Source organism: Rattus norvegicus, chromosome 13 (assembly GCF_021556685.1).
Source record: "Rattus norvegicus strain SHRSP/BbbUtx chromosome 13, alternate assembly SHRSP_T2T, whole genome shotgun sequence".
NCBI classification, from domain to species: Eukaryota; Metazoa; Chordata; class Mammalia; order Rodentia; family Muridae; genus Rattus; species Rattus norvegicus.
In genome coordinates this window covers 84,534,194-84,554,438 of record NC_141546.1, presented here as the reverse complement: position 1 = coordinate 84,554,438, position 20,245 = coordinate 84,534,194, and the positions used below count along the sequence as shown (strand labels likewise).

The 20,245-nt window shown below is 43.3% G+C and overlaps 1 protein-coding gene across 1 annotated transcript; it reads left to right on the top strand.

The window, feature by feature from the left end:
- Nucleotides 1-2,523: 2,523 nt before the first annotated feature.
- On the top strand, nt 2,524-8,815 carry Rgs4 (regulator of G-protein signaling 4). The gene is made up of 5 exons (NM_017214.2): nt 2,524-2,675; nt 4,913-5,017; nt 5,448-5,509; nt 5,802-5,968; nt 6,385-8,815. The coding sequence occupies exons 1-5, from the start codon at nt 2,632-2,634 to the stop codon at nt 6,622-6,624; spliced, it is 618 nt and encodes a 205-aa protein (NP_058910.1). The 5' UTR covers nt 2,524-2,631; the 3' UTR covers nt 6,625-8,815.
- Nucleotides 8,816-20,245: the final 11,430 nt, after the last annotated feature.

Here is a 20,245-nt window from a genome sequence, read left to right as displayed (position 1 = left end):
GCAGATAATAGGAGTTGATAATCTGTGCGTATCAGAGAGGGGAGGTGGGCTGTTGTCAGGGTATCATGCTGTACTGGTCTCGCCTCCTCAACACAAGCAGCCAGTCGCATTAAAAAAAAAAGGCTAATTTATGAGAAGCTTTTCAAACTATCAGGAGTGCAAGGGACAGGCAAAGAAGTGAGTTAAAGAACTGGGTTTCTTGGGGAAGCAGTCATGCTGTTAGCTATAGCCCCTGCTTGCATGGAATAAGAGGAATCCAGGCAGAGAGAGAGAGAGAGAGAGAGAGAGAGAGAGAGAGAGAGAGAGAGAGAGAGAGAGAGAGAAAGAGAGAGAGAGAGATCCTTGACTGAAATGAATGAAATTAATTAATATTGGGCTTTATTATCTGCTATGTATATTCTGACAATACAAATATTTGCCGAGCACTTTACAGTTTAGGAATATCTCTATGTACACAGCGTATCTCCCTTGATAAGAGTACTGAATGACAGGGCAGCTCTGTGGACAGTCTACACAGCCCAGTGTCAAGACGCCTGGGTCCGCATCCTGTCCGGTTAACAGAAAACTCCGTGTCCTCGGGAGGGACGGTTGCTTTCAGTCTCTGTAATTCTATTTATCATCGGATGAAACGAAGGCATAGACCGAGTGGTTTTCAAAGTCCATTTTAGCGCATTTAGAACTGATGCCACACCTCTTTTCTTCTAAATCCACGATGAAATGTTCCTGCTCTGCAATTGTTTTTCAAGCACCAGTACATCTTTTTGAGTCTTCCACTGATGTCCCCTGAATCAGATTGTCTGAGTGATCCCTGTCTTAGGTGCTCGGGTAAACAAAGATTACTCTAGAAGGTAACAGTCTCTCCCTTTCAGTTGATCGCCTTTGATGCAAACTCTGCCCGAACCTCTAGTCCAAGGTCTCTCTCACTTCATCCTGCACGGTGATCCCTTCCACTCCACCACCAGGGACAGCTATCATCTTTCCTAGGTTTCATGTTAGAAAGCAGGAGAGGTTTTCAGTGGCTGATGTAATAGGTGATTTTAGTCTTTACAGGAGAGAGCTGGGGACTTGCCCTTAACTGACATACCTATTCCCCTCTTTAACATTTGTCTACTGTCTGCATACTCAGCTAGCCAGGGGAAGATGTGAATAGTAAGGTGGGTGGTTAGGGCAATAGTCTTCCTGGTCCAGAGCATAGAACATTGCATGTTTCTATTTCTCCTTTTATATTCTTAGTACCTGAGAGAAACCCATCTCTAAAGAAAGGGACTGGTACCTTTCCTTCTTGTGTGCAAATCATCTGATATCTTGTTTTTACATGCTTTCACCCCCTGAAGATTGAGAAGCAGTGATGTCCACATTCCAGGCCACTGGACTACGACCGGTGATCTTTAAGATGAGAGCTGTTTTGTTGAGACACTGAAGTAAACCTCTCCCTTCCAGTCACCACTCCCCAGTGTGAACACGGTCCCTTTGTAGTGCATATCTGGGTATTTTCAACCACGATCACAGGATGTGATTATAGTGCGCTTTCAGGAGCCCGAAGAATTCAGCCCATGATACTGAATGTGGAAGATTCTCAGAAGCTCAGAAGCAACAGCAGGGACGGCTGCTCTCCCACCGGTCTGTCCCCTCAGCCTGCTGACAGGCAACGCGAAGTACACATCTTCCTGCCTGCTGGATCTCCTCTCTCCTCTCTCCTCTCTCTAGTTTTCTCTTTTGAACAATAAAGATCTAGCGTTACAGACATACCATGTAAACTCAGCTGAGATGGAATTGGTGTCTTATGTGTTTATCCACCCCCTGCTTTGGTCTTAAGTTGCTGTTTCAGACTTTTGCAGGAATCGAGCTTCTTCAGAAAGAAGCACGCCAGAGCTGCGCTGATTTTTGTACCTAGTAACGGATTTAGGAATGTTGCAAAGATAAATTGATCACAATCATACTGGATTTAATTTCCCTTGGCTGGTTTCCCTACGCTGCCCGACATATAGCTGTCTGCTATCCACATCCCTCTGTGCCTTATTTTATCGGCAGGCTTATTTTATCAAATCACTGCCCAGAGACCTCGATCTTAGTACCAACTCTGCCTTACACCACCCAGAATATATTTCTGACTCAAAGAGAAATGTGTATTGAGAGCCAGACGCAAAATAAGATAAAGATCCTCTGCTGGTTTCTTTTTTTCTGGGAGGCAAGTTCTTTAGACATTGATTTTACAAGCCAACGAATAAGTCTCATATTTTTCAGAACCATGGATTCTATAGATCCTCTCCTACAAATTCAGAACTTCACACATTGGTAGAAATGTTGAGCAAAACGTCCTTTTCTGTTGCGAACGGCTTCCCTCCGCTGGGTCCCTTTGCATCCCCCATGCGTCAGTAGTTTCTTCCCCCTTTCTAAAGGGCTTGAGAGGCAGAGCGCCTCAGCAGCAGAGCGGATCCTATAGCCCTGCCATCTGATTGGCTGCCGGGCGCGTGGCTGGGCTATAAAAGAGACCCCTACAGGCTTGAGAGGCAGAGGCTCAGAGGATTCTGACAGCTTCTTTGCAGAGCAGAAGCAACTGTGCTCAAAATAGAAACCACCGTTGCTCCCGCTGCCTTTCTCTCCTCGCTCCGAATCCCACAGTTAAACAAGATGTGCAAAGGACTCGCTGGTCTGCCGGCTTCCTGCCTGAGGAGGTAAGATTGGCTTCTGTTACTGACCAAACTAAAGTTTTGCAAGGACTTTCTCAGTGAGTTGTAGGCTTTGCTTATGAACTTCTCTGGGATCCGAGGCTATAGGCTCTGGGAAGCCCTGGTAGTGTGCCCCAGGACTAGCCAGACACGTTGACTTCGGAAGCCGGCTCCTCAAATGTTGCTTCCTGTGTGTTGTATTTCGCATGGCTTTAGTTGTGGGACTGGTTCTGACTTTTAAACTGGGTCCTTTAGTTTAAGCTGCTTGGATTACGAAGTGACAGTAGGTTTGGGGGATGCATCTGAATTCCTTCTGTGATTATTGTCCCTGTTTGACCATTGCTGAGGACCCAGAGCCAGGGCTAACTAGTTCTTGTGTGGAGGAAGAAACCTCAGAAGGAAGTTTGGAAACACTGTCAGAAAGCTTTCTGCAGCATTCTTCACTGTCCTCTACTCTACATTAGTTGAAAACGAACGTGAGAATAAAAGATTCTTTTCCAAAGTACATCTTTCTTATCCCTCTGCCCCGTCTCCAGATGTTGAAGTGAGTTGTGGTTGAGAAATAAATACAGTTTGTAACCTACCAGCTAAAGTTTTAGAGGCACTTGTGTGTCTTTGGGTTCAAGGGTCTAAATGAATGATTTCATCAAGTTCTTATATAGTAGTTGGTTTCAAATAAAACACAAGGTTAGTGTGTGTCACATGATTTCCTCTTGAAACTAAAGGCCAGAGGTCATCTACCAAACCTCCCTAACCATCCTTGGAAATATAAATCCCGTTAAATCTTAATTTGGAATACAGTCCCCTAAAGCAGTGTTTGTGCATTACTGAGTCTGCCCTCAAAGGGTTAAGCAGCTCTCATCTTCAGGGCCAGGGTCTCCAGAGGGTCCTGTCTGCTCAAGGTCACATGGGTGGTAACAGCAGACAAAGGACCTTGTCCAAGCTACCTGTCTCCAGAGACTTCTGAAGTAACTTTGGTTTTTATTCTTCTGCTTCTGTTGTGTTACAAGATATTTGCCAAGCATGCTTCTAGCTCTTTGGAGATGCCCCTTCATTTAGTCAGTAGCTGTCCCGGCTCAGGCAGAGACAGTACAGGGAGACAGGAAGTCATTTCTCTTTGGGCTGGATTACAGCGCATCCATAGGATCACCTTAGGACTGTCCCATCGCTGGTAATTTTATCTTACTGTCACTGGGGAGGGTTTTGTCAGCAGTCATCAGCTGGAGAAATAGAGAAGGGAAGACGACCTTGTGAGAGATGGAAAAATACTACCTTAAAGGGCAGCCCGAGAATAGTGCGGAGATTCAGACGTTCTGAGAAAACACACGGAGAAGCTCCCAGTGTGTCAACATCCACCCTAAAGCAGTGTGCACCGCCATTCTTCTCTAACCCTGCCAGGCAAGAATGTCTCGGCCTTTGTTGCTCTGGAAACACCACTCTTCTTAAACGATTTCTTGGCTTTTATAATAAAAGAGATAACAATAATATAATGAAATATCTATTAAGAAAGAATGACAGAGTTAAGCTGGAAGTTGAAGTAGTTGGAAACTCTGTGGTCCCTTGTCTGCCTGTTAAGAGATAGCAGTAACTGGAAACTGCTCTAATTAAATACTCACCTCAGCCCTGACTCTGTCTTGCTTCTCCGAGCCCAAAGTCTGAGGTGCCCTTTTTAATGTGTGTCTCCCTGTGATGTCGATTTGGGGTTATCTGTTTATTTGTTGTTTGTAGCTTTAGCTGGTGGTTGCCTAGAAACAAGCCTGGTAGGGCTGAGCCTTCAGCCTGAGCGTGTGTACCATTCACTTTTTCTGCTCCTCTATGCACTTAGGCTTACGTTCTACACACATACACACACACACACACACACACACACACACACACACACACACACACCTTGGGAGCTTCTGGGCTACCACTTTCAGGGCTGACTAAACTCACTTTTACTTTACTGGGAGTGCTTCCATTGCTCACCCTGGGAAATAGCACCATGCTTCCCGAAGGTGTCCTATAGGGAGAATGGGTCGTGTTTTGCAGTTACTGCCTACAAAAAAGCAGCCACTTCTAACATGCTTTCACCAAAGATATCAAAGGTCATAAAGGAGTCTCTTCTGGGAGTTCAAGCCACTGCAACTCTCCTAAGGAGGCTGCTTCTGATCTACATAACAGTCATGGGTTCTTAAGCGCCCTCATGCCTCTCTTTTAAGGAAATGTGGTTGTCATGTTCATTTTCGTCTTCTTCCTTGCAGCGCAAAGGATATGAAACATCGGCTGGGATTTCTGCTGCAGAAATCAGATTCCTGTGAACATAGTTCTTCACACAGCAAGAAGGACAAAGTAGTAACTTGCCAGAGGTAAGAGAAATAGCTATAGCGAAGAACCCTTGAGTGTTAACTATCTGATGATAGAGAAGTTATACATTGTATGTAAAGAGTCAGTGGGAAGATTTAGGTCAAGATGGCCTCCATTTTTGAGGTGAAGGTATACAATTGTAATCTCATCACTTGGAAGGGTAGGAGGGCCATGGGTTCAAGACTAGCCTGAGATTTATAAAAAGATATTATATCAAACACACACACACACACACACACTCACAAACACACATGAGAATGGAGAAAGATAGACAGAGCAGAGTCCAGTTTATGTCAATCATAATTAGAATTTAAATCTCTACATATTTCATGAGAAAGTATCCCAATAAACAATATATCACATTTTGCCTTAGTTTTTTTCTTTAATTCTATGCTATGTATTTAAATCATTCTTTCTTCTTAAAATCTCTAGGGTGAGCCAAGAAGAAGTCAAGAAATGGGCTGAATCGCTGGAAAACCTGATTAACCATGAATGTAAGTAACCATACCCCCCCCCTCTCTCTCTTTCTCTCTGTCATCATTTATCTCACACACACACACACACACACACACACACACACACACACTCATGTACCACACACACACACTCATGCACCACACACACACACTCATGCACCACACACACACACTCATGCACCACATACACACACACACACACACACACACACACACACACACACACACACACACACACACTGAGGATAGTATTACTCAGCATAAGACAAGCCATTTCTGGGTAACTTTGGTTCTTTGTCCTTTGTCACAGGTGGACTGGCAGCTTTCAAAGCTTTCCTGAAGTCAGAATACAGTGAGGAGAACATTGACTTCTGGATCAGCTGTGAGGAGTACAAGAAAATCAAATCACCTTCTAAACTAAGTCCCAAGGCCAAGAAGATCTACAATGAGTTCATCTCTGTGCAGGCAACAAAAGAGGTATGTTTCCATGGCAGAGAACTTTCTAGATCTTAGTGGGAATTCATAGGAGAGGCATTCAGGGGCAGAAATCTTTAGATCTACTAAAGGAGCAATAGGACTGGCTATTATAATCTTGACATTTCAAGTAAGTCTATTAGGAAAAAAGCCATTTTGTCTATGTGATCTCAATGACTCTCCTTAATAAATATAATTATAAATCTCTCAAATGAGAGAGTAAAGGAAAGGGAAGTGCTCTTTCCACTTCAGGGCAGAGCTGACCTTTTATACACATATGCCAGGGCACACCCAAATGTCCCGGGTTTCACTCCTGGGAGGAAGGTAAAGAAAGGGTCCTGGCTACTCCTTTTTGAATGTAAGCCTCCTCTCTTCAACAGAGCTCTAGCTCTAATGCAACCTTGGTCTTTGCACTTTAGGTGAACCTGGATTCTTGCACCAGAGAGGAGACAAGCCGGAACATGTTAGAGCCCACGATAACCTGTTTTGATGAAGCCCAGAAGAAGATTTTCAACCTGATGGAAAAGGATTCATACCGTCGTTTCCTCAAGTCTCGATTCTATCTTGACCTGACCAATCCTTCCAGCTGCGGGGCAGAGAAGCAGAAAGGAGCCAAGAGTTCTGCAGACTGCACTTCCCTAGTCCCTCAGTGTGCCTAATTCTCACACAGAGGCAGAGAACCGAAATGCCAAGACTCTATGCTCTGGAAAACCTGAGGCCAAATATTGATCTGTATTAAGCATCAATGCTTTCTCCACATTGTAGCCTAGTATCCATGCTGCCTGCCGTGTGTGAGTCACTTCCATGTAAAACTAGACTTAGCTGTGGTGTGGGGGTTTTCATTGGGGTAAGACCCAACTTGTTTTCAATTTTCCCAAGTTTCCTTAAAGGGTGTCAGGTGAGCAAGTCTCCAAATAATGGCCCTGTAGGTCTGGATTTTCAAAGATGGTTAGTAGTCCACCCCTTCCAACAGTTTGACCTCAAGTTAGTTGGTACACTTCATGTGATGTCACATGCACATGCAATGTCAGCCAGCAGCACTTCCTACAGACTTTCAACGTTTAGGTGATATTTGTGTATGTGTATGTATATATTAAATATATAGAACATATGCATATACATTCTGTATATATTATATCTATGTATTCAGTATGTGTGAATGTGCATGAATATATATATATATGCATATATATATTTGTATATGTTCACACATGCACACACATTTCTTCAAGAAAAGATGGGAAAGATCCTTGGTGCTCAAATTGGAGTGTGTACACATGCTTGCATGCATGTTCTGACTTCTGGTCCTTCATACTGTGTCTGAACAGGGCAAACTAAATTAACTGCCATGCAGGCTAAGAAAGGAACACTAACTTGTAAAAAGTGAGTTCCGTCAAGCCACTGGGTCTTGATGGAGCATAGTCAGGGCCTTTGTGTTTAATCTCGTCAATGGCCTCCACATTGAGCACTGAGCTATGGGGTGAGTACTCCGAAAACTCTGCTGTCTGACTGACACAGAGCTGCCTCGCACCGGTGATTACTACTAGCACTTTTAAGTCCCTATGCTGTTGGCCATCCCTCCTTTGCCTGGGTGCTCAGGGCATGCTGACTAGCAGCTGGGTTGGTCTGGAGATGGATGTTTGAGAGGAATGAAGGAATGCGGTCCAGGCCTTGTTGCCTAGCCCTACAAATGACTACTGCTTAGGTGAGGGCAGAAGACCCCGAGGTTATCTTAATTCTTTCCTCTCTTGATAAGGTGCTCTCCTATTCCTACCCCCAAAGAACGTCACCTGTCAGATGAGCCTCTTTACTTCCCCGTGGTTGGTTGCTCACGTTAGGAACCATGGCCACCTGCAAGTCATTCTAAGCTACCCGCTTACATTTTTCAAAAGCATCACCAGGGGGAAAGGTTATGCTGTCCCAGGAGGAAGTAAGCTCTTATGAGCTGTAAACCCCTTTTTGGTTTTCTGCTTTGAGGTAAGAGCTTGTTCATCCCATCCCAAACACCAAAGTTAGCAGAGACCAACGGAAGGAGAGAGGAAAGAAAAAAAAAAGAAAGAGAAGAGAAAAGAGGAGGACGGGATATCAGTTGGTAGGACTACTGTTTGGAGCTTTTTAAGGCACGTGAAATACTTGAAAATTTCTCATTTGTGTTATTTATGTTGTTTTGTACAATGTTTTTATTACTGTATTGTTTTATAAATGGAGGTACAGGATATTACCCGAATTATTAATGAATGCCCAAGAAGTAATTTTCTTCTCATTCCTCTAAAAGTCCTGCCTTTGAGAGCGCACACAGACTCGTGCATACTGCAGGCACAGCTCCAGTTTAAATTCCATGCATGAGCACCATTGTGGCTGCAAAGTGAAGACACTCATAGTGTGAATCCAAGTCTCACCATTATTGAAGAAGTCAGTTTTCTAACAGTACTGTTGTCTCTCTTGACAGTCTTGCGTATAATATCCCCAGAGCTCCCCCATCAGTGGTCCTAACTCCTTTTTGTAATACACAAGTCCACAGTCGTGTCTGTATAACTCTCCGGTCTTGCCCTAATATTATCATGACTTTGAGATTGTACCTGTACTCCCAGACTGCTGTCTCACAAATAGGTCTGGGAAAAGTCATTCTGAATGAGAAGTAAATTATTTTATGTAATACATCTTGAGTGTGTCTTCAGTTGTATTTGCCATCGCTCTTTGGTCTGGCGAGCCTGCCTGCTGCTGGCCCCTGCAAAGGACGCTCCTTCCAGATGCATGTCTGTTTCTGCCATGTGCTTTATAGGCCTCAGCGCTGATGCTTCCAATGAAACACATAGATCTGAATGATAACAGGAAATAAATGCTTCCTACAAAACAATCTGCTTGGAAACACATTAATGATCCAGAGAGGCAATGCCGTGAGAAACAGCGGGGCATAGGATGCCTTTACAAAATGACTCACAGGGAGTCTTCTATCCCTCCCCTGCCAACTCCAGAAAGGAAAGTAGAAGTTGTATTGTTTAGGCTTAGGCCCCTTTCACTGTTCTGCCTGCTTCTGCTCCCAGGTCCCTGGCTGTTCTAGGTTTGAAGACTAGGCAACTTTAGTGTACTGCAGATCTTCAATTTGGTTGGGGGGAGAAAATACCCCAAACTAAAACAAAATAAAACAAACAAACAAAAAACCCCAACGAAACAAAACAATACCACCAAAAAACAAAAATATCAGAATAAGAAAAGAAACCAGATCAACAACAGTAACCAATGGGGTCTCACTCAGGCTGTCCTCCACTGGTTATAACTTAACTGTGAAGACTAGTTTGGGCTCAAATTCATGGAGATCCTCCTACCTCGACTTCTCAAGTCTTAGGGTGACTGGTACAGTTTTTCATTTCTGAATTCCTTAGGATTTTAAGGCTAGGGTTCCCCTTCTGAGCAGCTGCCTACTTTCAATTACCTGCCAGAGTGAGAAAGGTTGTAGAGAAGCTGAGGAGGCTGGAGATGTCCAGGAGAGAGCTCTCTGCCACAGCTGCTCAGGGCTGTCTTTGTCCTTTGTGAGTTTCTGAAGAAACAAACAACAACAACCAAAGGTAACAGAATGCTCACATCTGAAACCAGGGCTTTGCACAGCGGTAGGCATAGGTGATTGCAGACATTTTTTTCCCCCAAGTAATGATGCTTTTAAAAATCTGGCAGGAACCTTGGATGCTATACTTAGGAAAGTACATGAAGGAATTGAAATTTCTCATAAATATTCATACAAAATGTTTGCACCCCCACCCCTCTAAACACAGACGAAGATCCCTCTGCCCTCTTTCTCATGCACTGGCCCTGAAGTCACTTGCAATTATATGGGTCAAGAATGGAGAAGTGTATTCTCCACTGCTCCCTTTTCCTTTCTGGCAGTGTCCCGGGTTATACTTTCCAGAAGATGCAGGCATGAGATAGAAGCGTGTTGGTAGTTAGACTGCATGGATTCTCGACTATTCCAGTACAGCACTACCGCTTAGATCAATACTAAAATTAGTCTTTCAAACACTGCCCTGTGCTGTTGCTATTGCCTTGTGTGTGTGGCAGGGACTGGGGATTGGAAAAAGAGGCTCTGATGTGTAGATTGAGATGCCTCGTTCATCTCTGGATGACAGGCTAAAAACAGAAACTAGACTTTGCTGAGGGATTCTCCCCAGGGTGCCTCCTCGAGCTGTATTCTGAATGTGCCTGTTGCCACTTTTAGAGATTTACATTTTTAAGTAGATGACAGAAAGATAGAAGAAGAGAAATAAGGGAGAAGAGAGCAATGATACCAAGGAAAAAGAACTAGCATCAAGGGAAAACCAGTTAGGCTTACACCTAGGCTAAACACATGGGAAAAGGAAATCAGGCTGACAAATTCCTACTCGGGTCAGGTCAGCTAACCGATGTGACCAGCCGGCTGCAAAAGCTGGAAGTGTAGCTGCTGGGGAGCCCTAGTCATCTCATTCAGAGGCCGAATTTAAACCAGGTGTCTGCTTAGGCCCTTAAGCACAAGATGATAAGTTAAATTGCCTGTTATTTTAGTCCACATTGTTTTGCTTCTTTTATGCCTGAGAATTACTTGCATTTGTCCTCTCTGTTAGAATATGGGTAAATTCGGTGAGGTGGCTTGGTAACGTTTTAACTTTTGAATTCGATATTTTAGAGTGCAAGGGGCTAACAGAGAGTCAATATGAAAGGCTGTTCTATGACTGATACAGATAAATGATGCTTGGAGCTGGGATAAGTTTCCACAGAAAGCCTAAAAGTTAATGGCCTCACAGTATGTCATGAATTCTACAGGGCAAGTAGATGCTAAGTGCTCTACATTATCTTGTTTAATCCCCGAGTAAGATTCGTGTTTTTCCTTTGCAACTGGGAAAACTTGGATATAGGAAAGTTTTGAGATGTACCTAGCAGTGTATTCCAAGAAAAGTGGTAGAGCTTGAGTCAGGCCCAGCATTCCGCATCCCATCCAGAGCTTACAAGTTTCGTTACTCTAATTGAGAAAGAAGAAAGGGGAGAGGGTAAGAGGAAAGATGAAGCCACAGGAAGTAGAGGAAGAGTCCCAGGAAGAAGGGAACGATGGGGAGAAGAGGTCAACAGATAAGACAAATAAAGCAAAGAAGGAAAGGGGGAAGAAAAAGAAATGGAGGAATGGAACAGGAACAGGAGGGGGAATCAAGGGTGGCTGTGATGAAATAGCAAAATGCTAACCACCCATCATTTTCAGGGCATATGCTTGCCGGAGCACTGAGCAGATACTGTGGTTTCCCATGCCTTGCCTGAGTTGGGGCAAGTGGGAATTCTCTCCAGATCTTGTCTAAAGTGCATTTGAAAGCAAGTATTAGATACCAAGAACGGTTTCTCTTTAAGAGTCACTTTTCTGGTCCCTTTTTGTTCTCTAAACTTGCCTGATTTGGTACCATTCCTAGAGCAGTAAATATAGACAGATATATGAAATGATTAAGATGATGAAATGTACCCTAAACTCTGGCTTGAATTTACTGCTCCTGGAGGGTGAGGGGGTGGGGTGCGGTGCCTTACACACCAAAGCCAAGTCATTCAGCCAGTAGGAATTACACACAGCCAGGATCACAGCTGGAAACAGGCATTGAGGCTCTGGGCCTCTTCACGTTTCTGCCTCCCCTCTGGGAGGAAACCAGGAGGTTAAAAGGTCCTTGTTCCCACTCCACTTGAGTTCAGTCAAGGCAACAGCATGTGCAAACTGGTGAGCTGGACCATGGGAACCAGAGAGTGGTGGCCTCCCCAGGGTTCTGCAAAGCTGTTCTTTGCTGCTGAAATAAAGGAGGCTGTTTTCGTCCCTTCATGGAGTATTTGTAAGATTCCCAGATTGTTCACCAACTCATTTGGGGTTTCTGGAGCTGTCTTCTTCCAGGACAGCTTATCCCCCAAAGGTCTCTGTGATGATTACGACCTGTGGGAAAGGAGCTAAAGTCATTGAAGACAAGCCACGAGTTGTGTCTCCAGTCAACTGTCTCAATTTTGTGTCTTAACTAATATTTACTGGATTTTTTTGTTGTTGTCGCAGAGGAAAATCGTCAGGAATGTTGGCAAATTCTAGTTCAAGTGTTTCTCTCACCTATATCCTACCTTAGCAATGACCTGAGCTTACATAGGGTCATTCCATCTGGAAACTCCACACACTCAACAGACATCCAGCTGTATAGCATTTCTCTGGATGGAACCTAAGAGCTTTCCCTCCCATGGGCATGCACCTCATCTAGGGCCTTAGAGAACATGGCCTAGGTTGTCGAGTTAACCTGTTTACGGGCCTCTCTACCACCAGTTGGGGAACTTCCAATTCATCTGGAATAACTGTCACTGTCTTCTTAGGTTTGCATTTGGTTTAGCTCTTCTTGAAAAGTTACAGTTCTTCAAACTCCCCTGGCTGGTATTCCAGACACTATGACATTTAAATCTGTCAAGATTTCTTGCCTTATCTTCTACAAGTCTCTCTTTGATCCTGCTGTGAAGATGGCCACTTTCTGGAATGGAACAGGATAAGTTGTTCCTGCCATTTTCTGGTTCGTGCGTCTCTTTCATTTAGTTAATGCTTCCATTCATTTTAAATTCAGCATTTAGATTCAGACCTTTCCCCCGCTGAGAAACCATTTCCAGGTTTCAGTGGCATTGCCTTACAGCTCAGCGTGCTTTTACTCCCAGAACATGGTTAAGCGGTCACAGATGATTTTGTCTTCCAGACTATATCGTCAAGTTCTCAAAGCCACAGACTATGTTTCGTTGATTTAAGAAGGTCAGCACTAAGTCACAAGTCTTACACTTGGAGGATGAGTGCTGGGAGAGTGACTGATATCAGTTTACATATTTCTGGATGGAAGGAGGAAGTAATCCATCTGGCCCCTCCCACTTCCCTGGGTGCTTACTGCATCCTAAGTATTGATGTGATGGAGTCTTCCCAAAGTCTACTGTATTCATGCCATTTCCCGAAAAAGCACAAGGATGTATTTCCCAGCCTTGTGATGGAGGGCTGGAAATGAAATATAGCAGGGAGGTTATTGCTGGAGCCACTTACAGAAGAAAGAATTTGTAAAAAAGTCATGTGTGCTCATAGTGTGTACATATGTTTTACATATGTAAAAATATATTCTGATCTGGTCCTACATCTTGTACCATTCCCTCAGTGACATCTGCAGTGAATTCACTGACATTCAGCGTTCATTTTGTACTAGTCGCAATTTATGTGCTCTAATTCTTTAATGCATATCACCACCATGATGAAGAGACTGAAAAAATTCATTATCTTCCTTTCACAGATGAGAATATGATACACAGTTCGGCAAATACTTAGTCAAGACTGTGTGTCTCATGAGAAAAGAAAAGTAAGGCTGCCCCAAGATAATATGGCCCCACAGACCAAGTATGTCTCATACAAGCCTGGAGTTCTGTGATCCATGGGGGGCAGGGAGGCAGAAATATAAATTCACTGTCTACTTTCCTCTTAATATATTTTCCTCTGAAAGTTTCTTCTGCTCTCTTGTCTTACAGTTACACTTCCACTTTTGTGGATTTCTTCTGTTTCTTAGAGATTTCTGAACTGCTAGCCATAGACTTGTCTCTTCTTACACCCACTGTCTCCTTCACATCTTGCTTCTTAATACACGCAAGATATTCATACATTTCCAATGATATTTAAGACCTTTAATGCCGGGCTAAATCCAGACCACAGCTGTACAGGCATTTCCATAATAGTCAGCTACTTAGCTGCATGTCTAATTCTTATCATCCCATTAGCATTTGGACTCAGGCCATGGAATAATTACCAATGGCAGGTTGCGCTGTCTCCACACCTGCCTCCAATTCTGTTGCCTGATTTATGGGTCTTTAGCTCACAGGTAATTAGGAAAATAACATGGATTCTCTGTGACCTCAGCAGTAAAAATGACTGCTAGGAATGGGTTCGAGCTTACTGCTTACTTTTTGAGAATAACATACTCTGAGAAATTTGAAGTCCGTGGATGATTTTAAGTGTAAATAAAAAGGCCCGTGGAAAATTAAGGAATTATTGGAAAGAAATCTTTGGCTATATTTTTTTAAGTATTAATACTTTCCATTTGTTGGGGTTGCCATTAAACACATCACTGGAATTGCACCCTGCACATGTTTACCCTTCCAATTCTTCCAATATTTCTACTCCATCAATCTATCAAGACTTGAATGAGGTTAAGTCCTTTGCCCAAAAAATCTCAGTACTAGCAATTAGACTTGTGATTAAAATTAGTTCAATTTGAAACCCTAGATCTTTGGCTCACAGAAACTCCAACTGCCTCTCCCTTCAAATAACTGTCTTCAGTAACCACCTCAAATCGCTCTTTCACTAAGGGTCTACTATCACCTGAGGCAATTTTATATGATGTTAAACTTATCGAGCCTTTGATAAAACTGATTAGAGCCAGAGAAAATACTCATCTGAAGTAAAAGTTGAGGCGAATTTTATGAAAACGATAGGCTCACGGGTCTCCAACTTCACAGGTGTTTTGGGGATTTGGTATTTGATTGTCTTACTTTGCTCTCTACTGCTGAGGTAAAGACTATGACTAAAAGTGACTTGGGGAAGAAGGGTTTATTTCATCTTGTAGTTTATAGTCCATCATGGGAAGAAGTCAGGACTCAAGGAACAAAACTTCAAGGCAGGAACTGAAACAGACCACAGCAGACTTTCTTTCTTTACTGGCTTGACCCTCCAAGCTTGCTCATTGTACTGGCTGGTTTTGTGTGTCAGCGTGATACAAGTTGGAGTTATCACAGAGAAAGGAGCCTCAGTTGAGGAAATGCCTCCATGAGATCCAGCTGTAAGGCATTTTCTCAACCAGTGATCAAGATGGGAGGACCCAGCCCATAGTAGGTGGTGCCATCCCTGGACTGGTGGTCCTGGGTTCTATTAAAAAAGCAAGCTTAGCAAGGTAGGGGAAGCAAGCCAGTAAGCGGCACCCTCCATGGCCTCTGCATCAGCTCCTGCCTCCAAGTTCCTGCACTATGTAAGTTCCTGTCCACTTTCCTTTGGTGATGAACAGCAATGTGGAAGTGAAAGTTGAGGAAACCCTTTCCTTCCCAACTTGCTTCTTAGCTATGTTTTGTTCAGGGATACAAACTCTGACTAAGACACTTGTATTGTTTTCTTATCTACCCAGGACCACCTGCCTAGGGATGTTACTACCCACAGTGGGCCTTCCTACATCAATTATTATTCAAGGAAATACCCAATACGGTTGCCTACAGGCCAAGTTGATAAAGCATTTTTTTAAAGTAGAAATGTCATCTTCCCTACTAACCAGCACAGGGAGAAATTTTGAAACAGGGAGAGAGGAGGGAGTAAAGATGAAGGGAAAGAAGAAGTGAAGGGAAAAGCGAAGAGTGGGAGAAGGAGGGAAGAAAACAGATCTATGGTCAACAGCAAGTCAACAACATTCAGTGTGGAAGTATTGAGCTACAGAAACAAGCTCTGTTGCAGGGAGCTGGGGTTGTGCACCCACATATATAGGTAAGTTAATATCACTCTCTGAATCTTCACTGTTGCCTAAATGAACTTAGGAACAGTCTTATCTGTGGGCAGTGTCACAGCTCTGCGATGAATACAGTCTACATGTAAGGGACTTGAAGGCTGATAGGAAAGGCCCTTGGCCAGTTACTTATGGTACTAGAGATCAGGAAGCATAATGTTTTGGAAGTCACAAGGCACACTGGCTGAATGTACATTCACAGGAACCTGTGAATTGGATGTTGTTGTTATGGTCTCCATTTGACAAATGAGAAGAGGAACATTCACAGAGCTAATAAGTTACAGAGTGTTCAGCCAGTCAATTCTATGTTCTTCCCACAACACCATAAAGCTTTCTGAATTATAACTATCATTTCCAGAGTACAAACAACAAGAATAAGGGGAAGTTGAAAGTTCATGTGATAGTAGATTGAGAGCATATGGTTGCTGAGGGAGCTCAAGAGACTCGTAGCTTTAGGACTCACGGGTCCAAAACTTTGGGTGTACTTCAGGCATCTTCGAAAGAAGTATTTGAAAATAATGAATGTCGAATGGAAACATGCTACTCCAAATACATATTCCTTCTTATAAAGACATTCTGAAAGCCCCGAGGAGTATAATAAAGTCTCACGCTGAATATTGAATCAGATTGAGAGGAAGTTAGGTGTAGTTACTCCCTTTGGTTAGACTAGCTGTTTTCCACAGAGGAATGTACCTGCTGAGTCGATGATGCATCGTGTGTCATGTTTGTGTAGTGACTGCTCTACTGAAATAGAAGGAATAGTGGGAAGTGTCTCTGAGAACCTTTAGGCCTTTCCGGGATCCTGGAAACTCAAAGGTCACCAAAGCTGAGCAAATGACTTTGGGGTTTTTGTCTCAAAAACTTGAACAATGGAAGTCATGGACAAGGGAGGGCAAGTTCATAGATTGAAGCTTAAGAAGAAGGGGTGGTGGTAGAGGGGAGAGAGAGAGAGAGAGAGAGAGAGAGAGAGACAGAGAGACAGAGAAAGACAGAGAGAGACAGAGACAGAGAGAGGGACAGAGAGAGGGACAGAGAGACAGAGAGCACAGTGATTCCTCATAGCAAGAGAGATGCCAGTAATGGGGTATCATCAGGCTGCTGGACCCTCCTGGCAGAAACATGCATGTGCCATGGTGTACATGTGCAGATTGGAGTACAACTTGCAGGAGTTAGTTTTTTCCTTCCATTACTCAGTCCCCAGAGATTAAAATCAAGTCTAAAATTGTGGCAACAAGTACCTTTATTTGCTAAGATCATACAAGCCTTTTCTATTAATATTTAACCCAACACTTGCTATCATTTCTCTGTAAGATTTGTACAGGGCCTTTGAGCCATCAGAGGAGACTCCAACATCAGACTATGCATCACTTTAAGATGTAGAAAATGGTGGATCTTCAGGTTGCGCCTTGCCCTAGGAGGTGCCATTTCACAAGCAGCTTTTGACTCCATTTTCATGAGAGGGATGGCTGCAGCTCCTCAGAGGACCCAGAAACTGCATCATCTCTCAGAGAGTACCCACCCAGCACAGGCCGATGCATGACATTCCTGGGAGTAAAAACTGAGACACCCCAATAAAGCCAATGGAGTAAATTGAAACCTGGGGACTCATGGCATATTAAAATCATATCAGAGAAAGCAGGCCCTAAAATGTACTGGACATGATCATCTGGACCCCAAAAGGTGTTAAACACCAACACAGTGACACAATAGCCCCATCCCAACCAACAGACAAAGGGCTCCCAAACTATCCCTGGAACACTGGCTTGTCTTGGTCCCCTGCTATTGCTGTGGCCTAACCACCAGCCTTCTGTTCCATTCATTCACCCATCCAGGCCTGACCTGTTGTTTCCTGCTCCTGACTAGTTTCCTGCTCTTGGCCCAAGCCTCTTCCACACAACAGGTGAACTCTGCAGCTTCATTCTGAATGAAACCCCAACTCCAGCAGTTCCAGTGGAGTTCCCTTACTGGTCTGGTTCATTGTTATCCTTTCAATATAGACTCTTCCTCAGTCCATTTGTAAAACCTCTTAAACTCTGCTGTAGCCTCTTTAACTTGTGTATGGGTACCATGCGACATGAGAGTTTTTGTTAGCAATTGAGATTGCAGTAAAGGAACCTGCGGGTGCCTTGGCCATTTTACGGAGGTTGGTGGCATTATCTAACAAAGTACTGCCATTGAAACCACTTAATCATGTGCACTTATTGGCCCTAGGCAGATTACAGTATTGCATAAAGGCACAAATGTGTTCATGTACATTTTTGGCATAAGGAATTCATGACAATGGATATGGTTTTAGTTAAATGGCCACAAAAAGAGATGGGAAGACACGGTCAGACAGGTGTGATTGTGTCACAAGCTTAACCCTAGGACCTCACAACCAAGAAAAAGCATCCTTCAAACTGCCCTGGGAAACCCTCACAGTTGAACAAACCTGCAAGTGAGAAAAATTCATCTCCTACAACAGACCAAGGGAGCTCCATCACTTCAGAGAACGCTTCTTCCATAATAAAAAGTTCTGAGATCTCAAAACAGAGCTCTAGAGCCCTGTGCTTGCTTGAGTCTTCTGCCACTCCGGAATACATCTATACTTTTGCTTTTTAATAAATCTGTGTATATTACTACTATCCCATGTTTCACCAATTCCTTGCTCAATACACGAAGAACCTGGAGGCTGAATCATGGAACATTCCAGAGAGACCCTCCAAGAACACTAGCAGCCAGAAGCACTGGCACAGTGAAGGGTGTTAGACAGAACTTTGCTTTTACTAACCAACCACGTGACTCGTCTGTTAGGGCAAAGGTCATGTGAAGATGGCTGCACAGCAACCATCAAATATATTCACTCCCATATAATGGATCAGAGGAAAAAATCTACATCAAGGACATACATACAAGTGGGTCTTTGATATAAACAGAAATTAATAAATGCTTCTTGTTAGAAGCATTTCTTGATAGAAAAGTACTTTCTCTTTAAAACAAAATCTAGAAAGACTTGGATGTAAGAAGAGAAGTAAAATTGAAGGTAAACCCATTCTCTGCTGGTTGTCTTGGTAATTTTGTCCCTCCTCCTGGCTGTACAGCCTTTCATCTTCTTTTTGAAAGATTCCTGTCTGCATTTGAAATCCCATTGACACTCTACTCCTCTGGGAAAATGTTAATGAGCCCTCCTGTTTCCAGCGACTCATTTCTACATGCTAACACGCTCTGGTTGGACAAAACTCAGCTCTGTCTTATGTCTTTTGCTGGTAGCTCCTGAAATTATTATTTCCTCTAAAAGGTAGCAATATTTTTGACAGCACTCCTCATATGGCAGGTTTCTTCTGTATACTCCACGGGTAGTAACATAGAAACCGGTGGTCAGCACAGGATTTTACAGTGACATTGTCTTGCAAAGGTAATTTTCAAATGCCATGTTGAATAGTGTTTCTGAGGCAGGCACAGAATTTCTCACATGGTAAATCTGAAGCTCTTGGTTTTGAGTCATAGTCTTTTCTGGAAAACAAACACCGGATTAAAGTTGATATTCAATAACGTCTATTTGATGCTCAAAGGGAAACTGAATGTGGAAAATAATAATAAAAGAGACTGAGAAAGGAGGAGAGGCAGGCAGGAAGGAAGAGAGGGCAAGAAAGGGAGGGAAGATAGATTCCTAACAACAGAACCTTATGGAACATAAAGGCAAATTGGGCAGGAAGAAAGCTAACATATGACGTCAGACTGTAGTATGCCTGGAACCATTCAGTGCTCAAGTGAAAATACCACCTGTCCAGTGAGTTAAATAAACGTGACACATATTGAGTTAACAGGTGCTGCCAGAGAGCCTTCTTTTCTGGTGAGTGATTCGTCACCAGCATTTCCTCTTCACAGATCTCTTGGAGGAAAATCTACTCAGTGGATCCCACTGGACTGGTTGTAGGTACCAACAAGATCCTTCTTTGTCTTCAGCCTTTTTCTTGCATTAGCTTCTGCCAAGAATTCAGAGTATCCAAATAGGTTTAGGCATTGTTTCAGACGTTTATTTTAGGTGAGCAGTTCTTTCTCTAAGTGAGGTCTGTTGATTCCAAAATAGGACAGGAATTGTACTTGGCAATGTTCTCCTTACTGGCAGATCCTTCTGGCTTCTCTTGACGGGTTTGAACCTCTCTTTGGCAGGTGACAATGATGAAGTTACTACCATAAGGGTGTACCTGTCATCTTCATGGTTTTAGGTGTTTCTACCCAACATGGCTCTCTTTGAGACACTGTGTCATGTGTGTGTGTGTGTGTGTGTGTGTGTGTGTGTGTGTGTGTGTGTGTGTGTGTGTGTGTTCCCTCCCTATCCACTAGCATTCAAGACCCAGAGAAATAAAGTAAGGATGCAAGGACTTCACTTACTACAGAAGTTCAAAATAAAGTTGTATCTTAATAAATCTCTTTTGTTGTTCTCAGTTTCTAATCTGGTGTGGGATACAGTTTATGATTCCATAAAGGTAGGCAGAACCTTCTTCAACTCCCATGAGTCATGCTTACCGCTAATGCTTGCTGGCTGGGTCATCTTGCCTTGACCAAATCACTACCTCATTCTCTTAGCAGTGCATCTCTATTTTATATTTCAGTCTTCAAATGGAGCAAAATGTGTTTGCTCCAAGCATATCAAAATCAATATAAAGTCCGCTTTTGACCTGCCTAGTTTTAGGCTTAACTTCTCAAATTCTAGGTACATCCGGATGTCGTAGCATCATGTTGGTGTACCTTTAAGCAACCCTCTGTG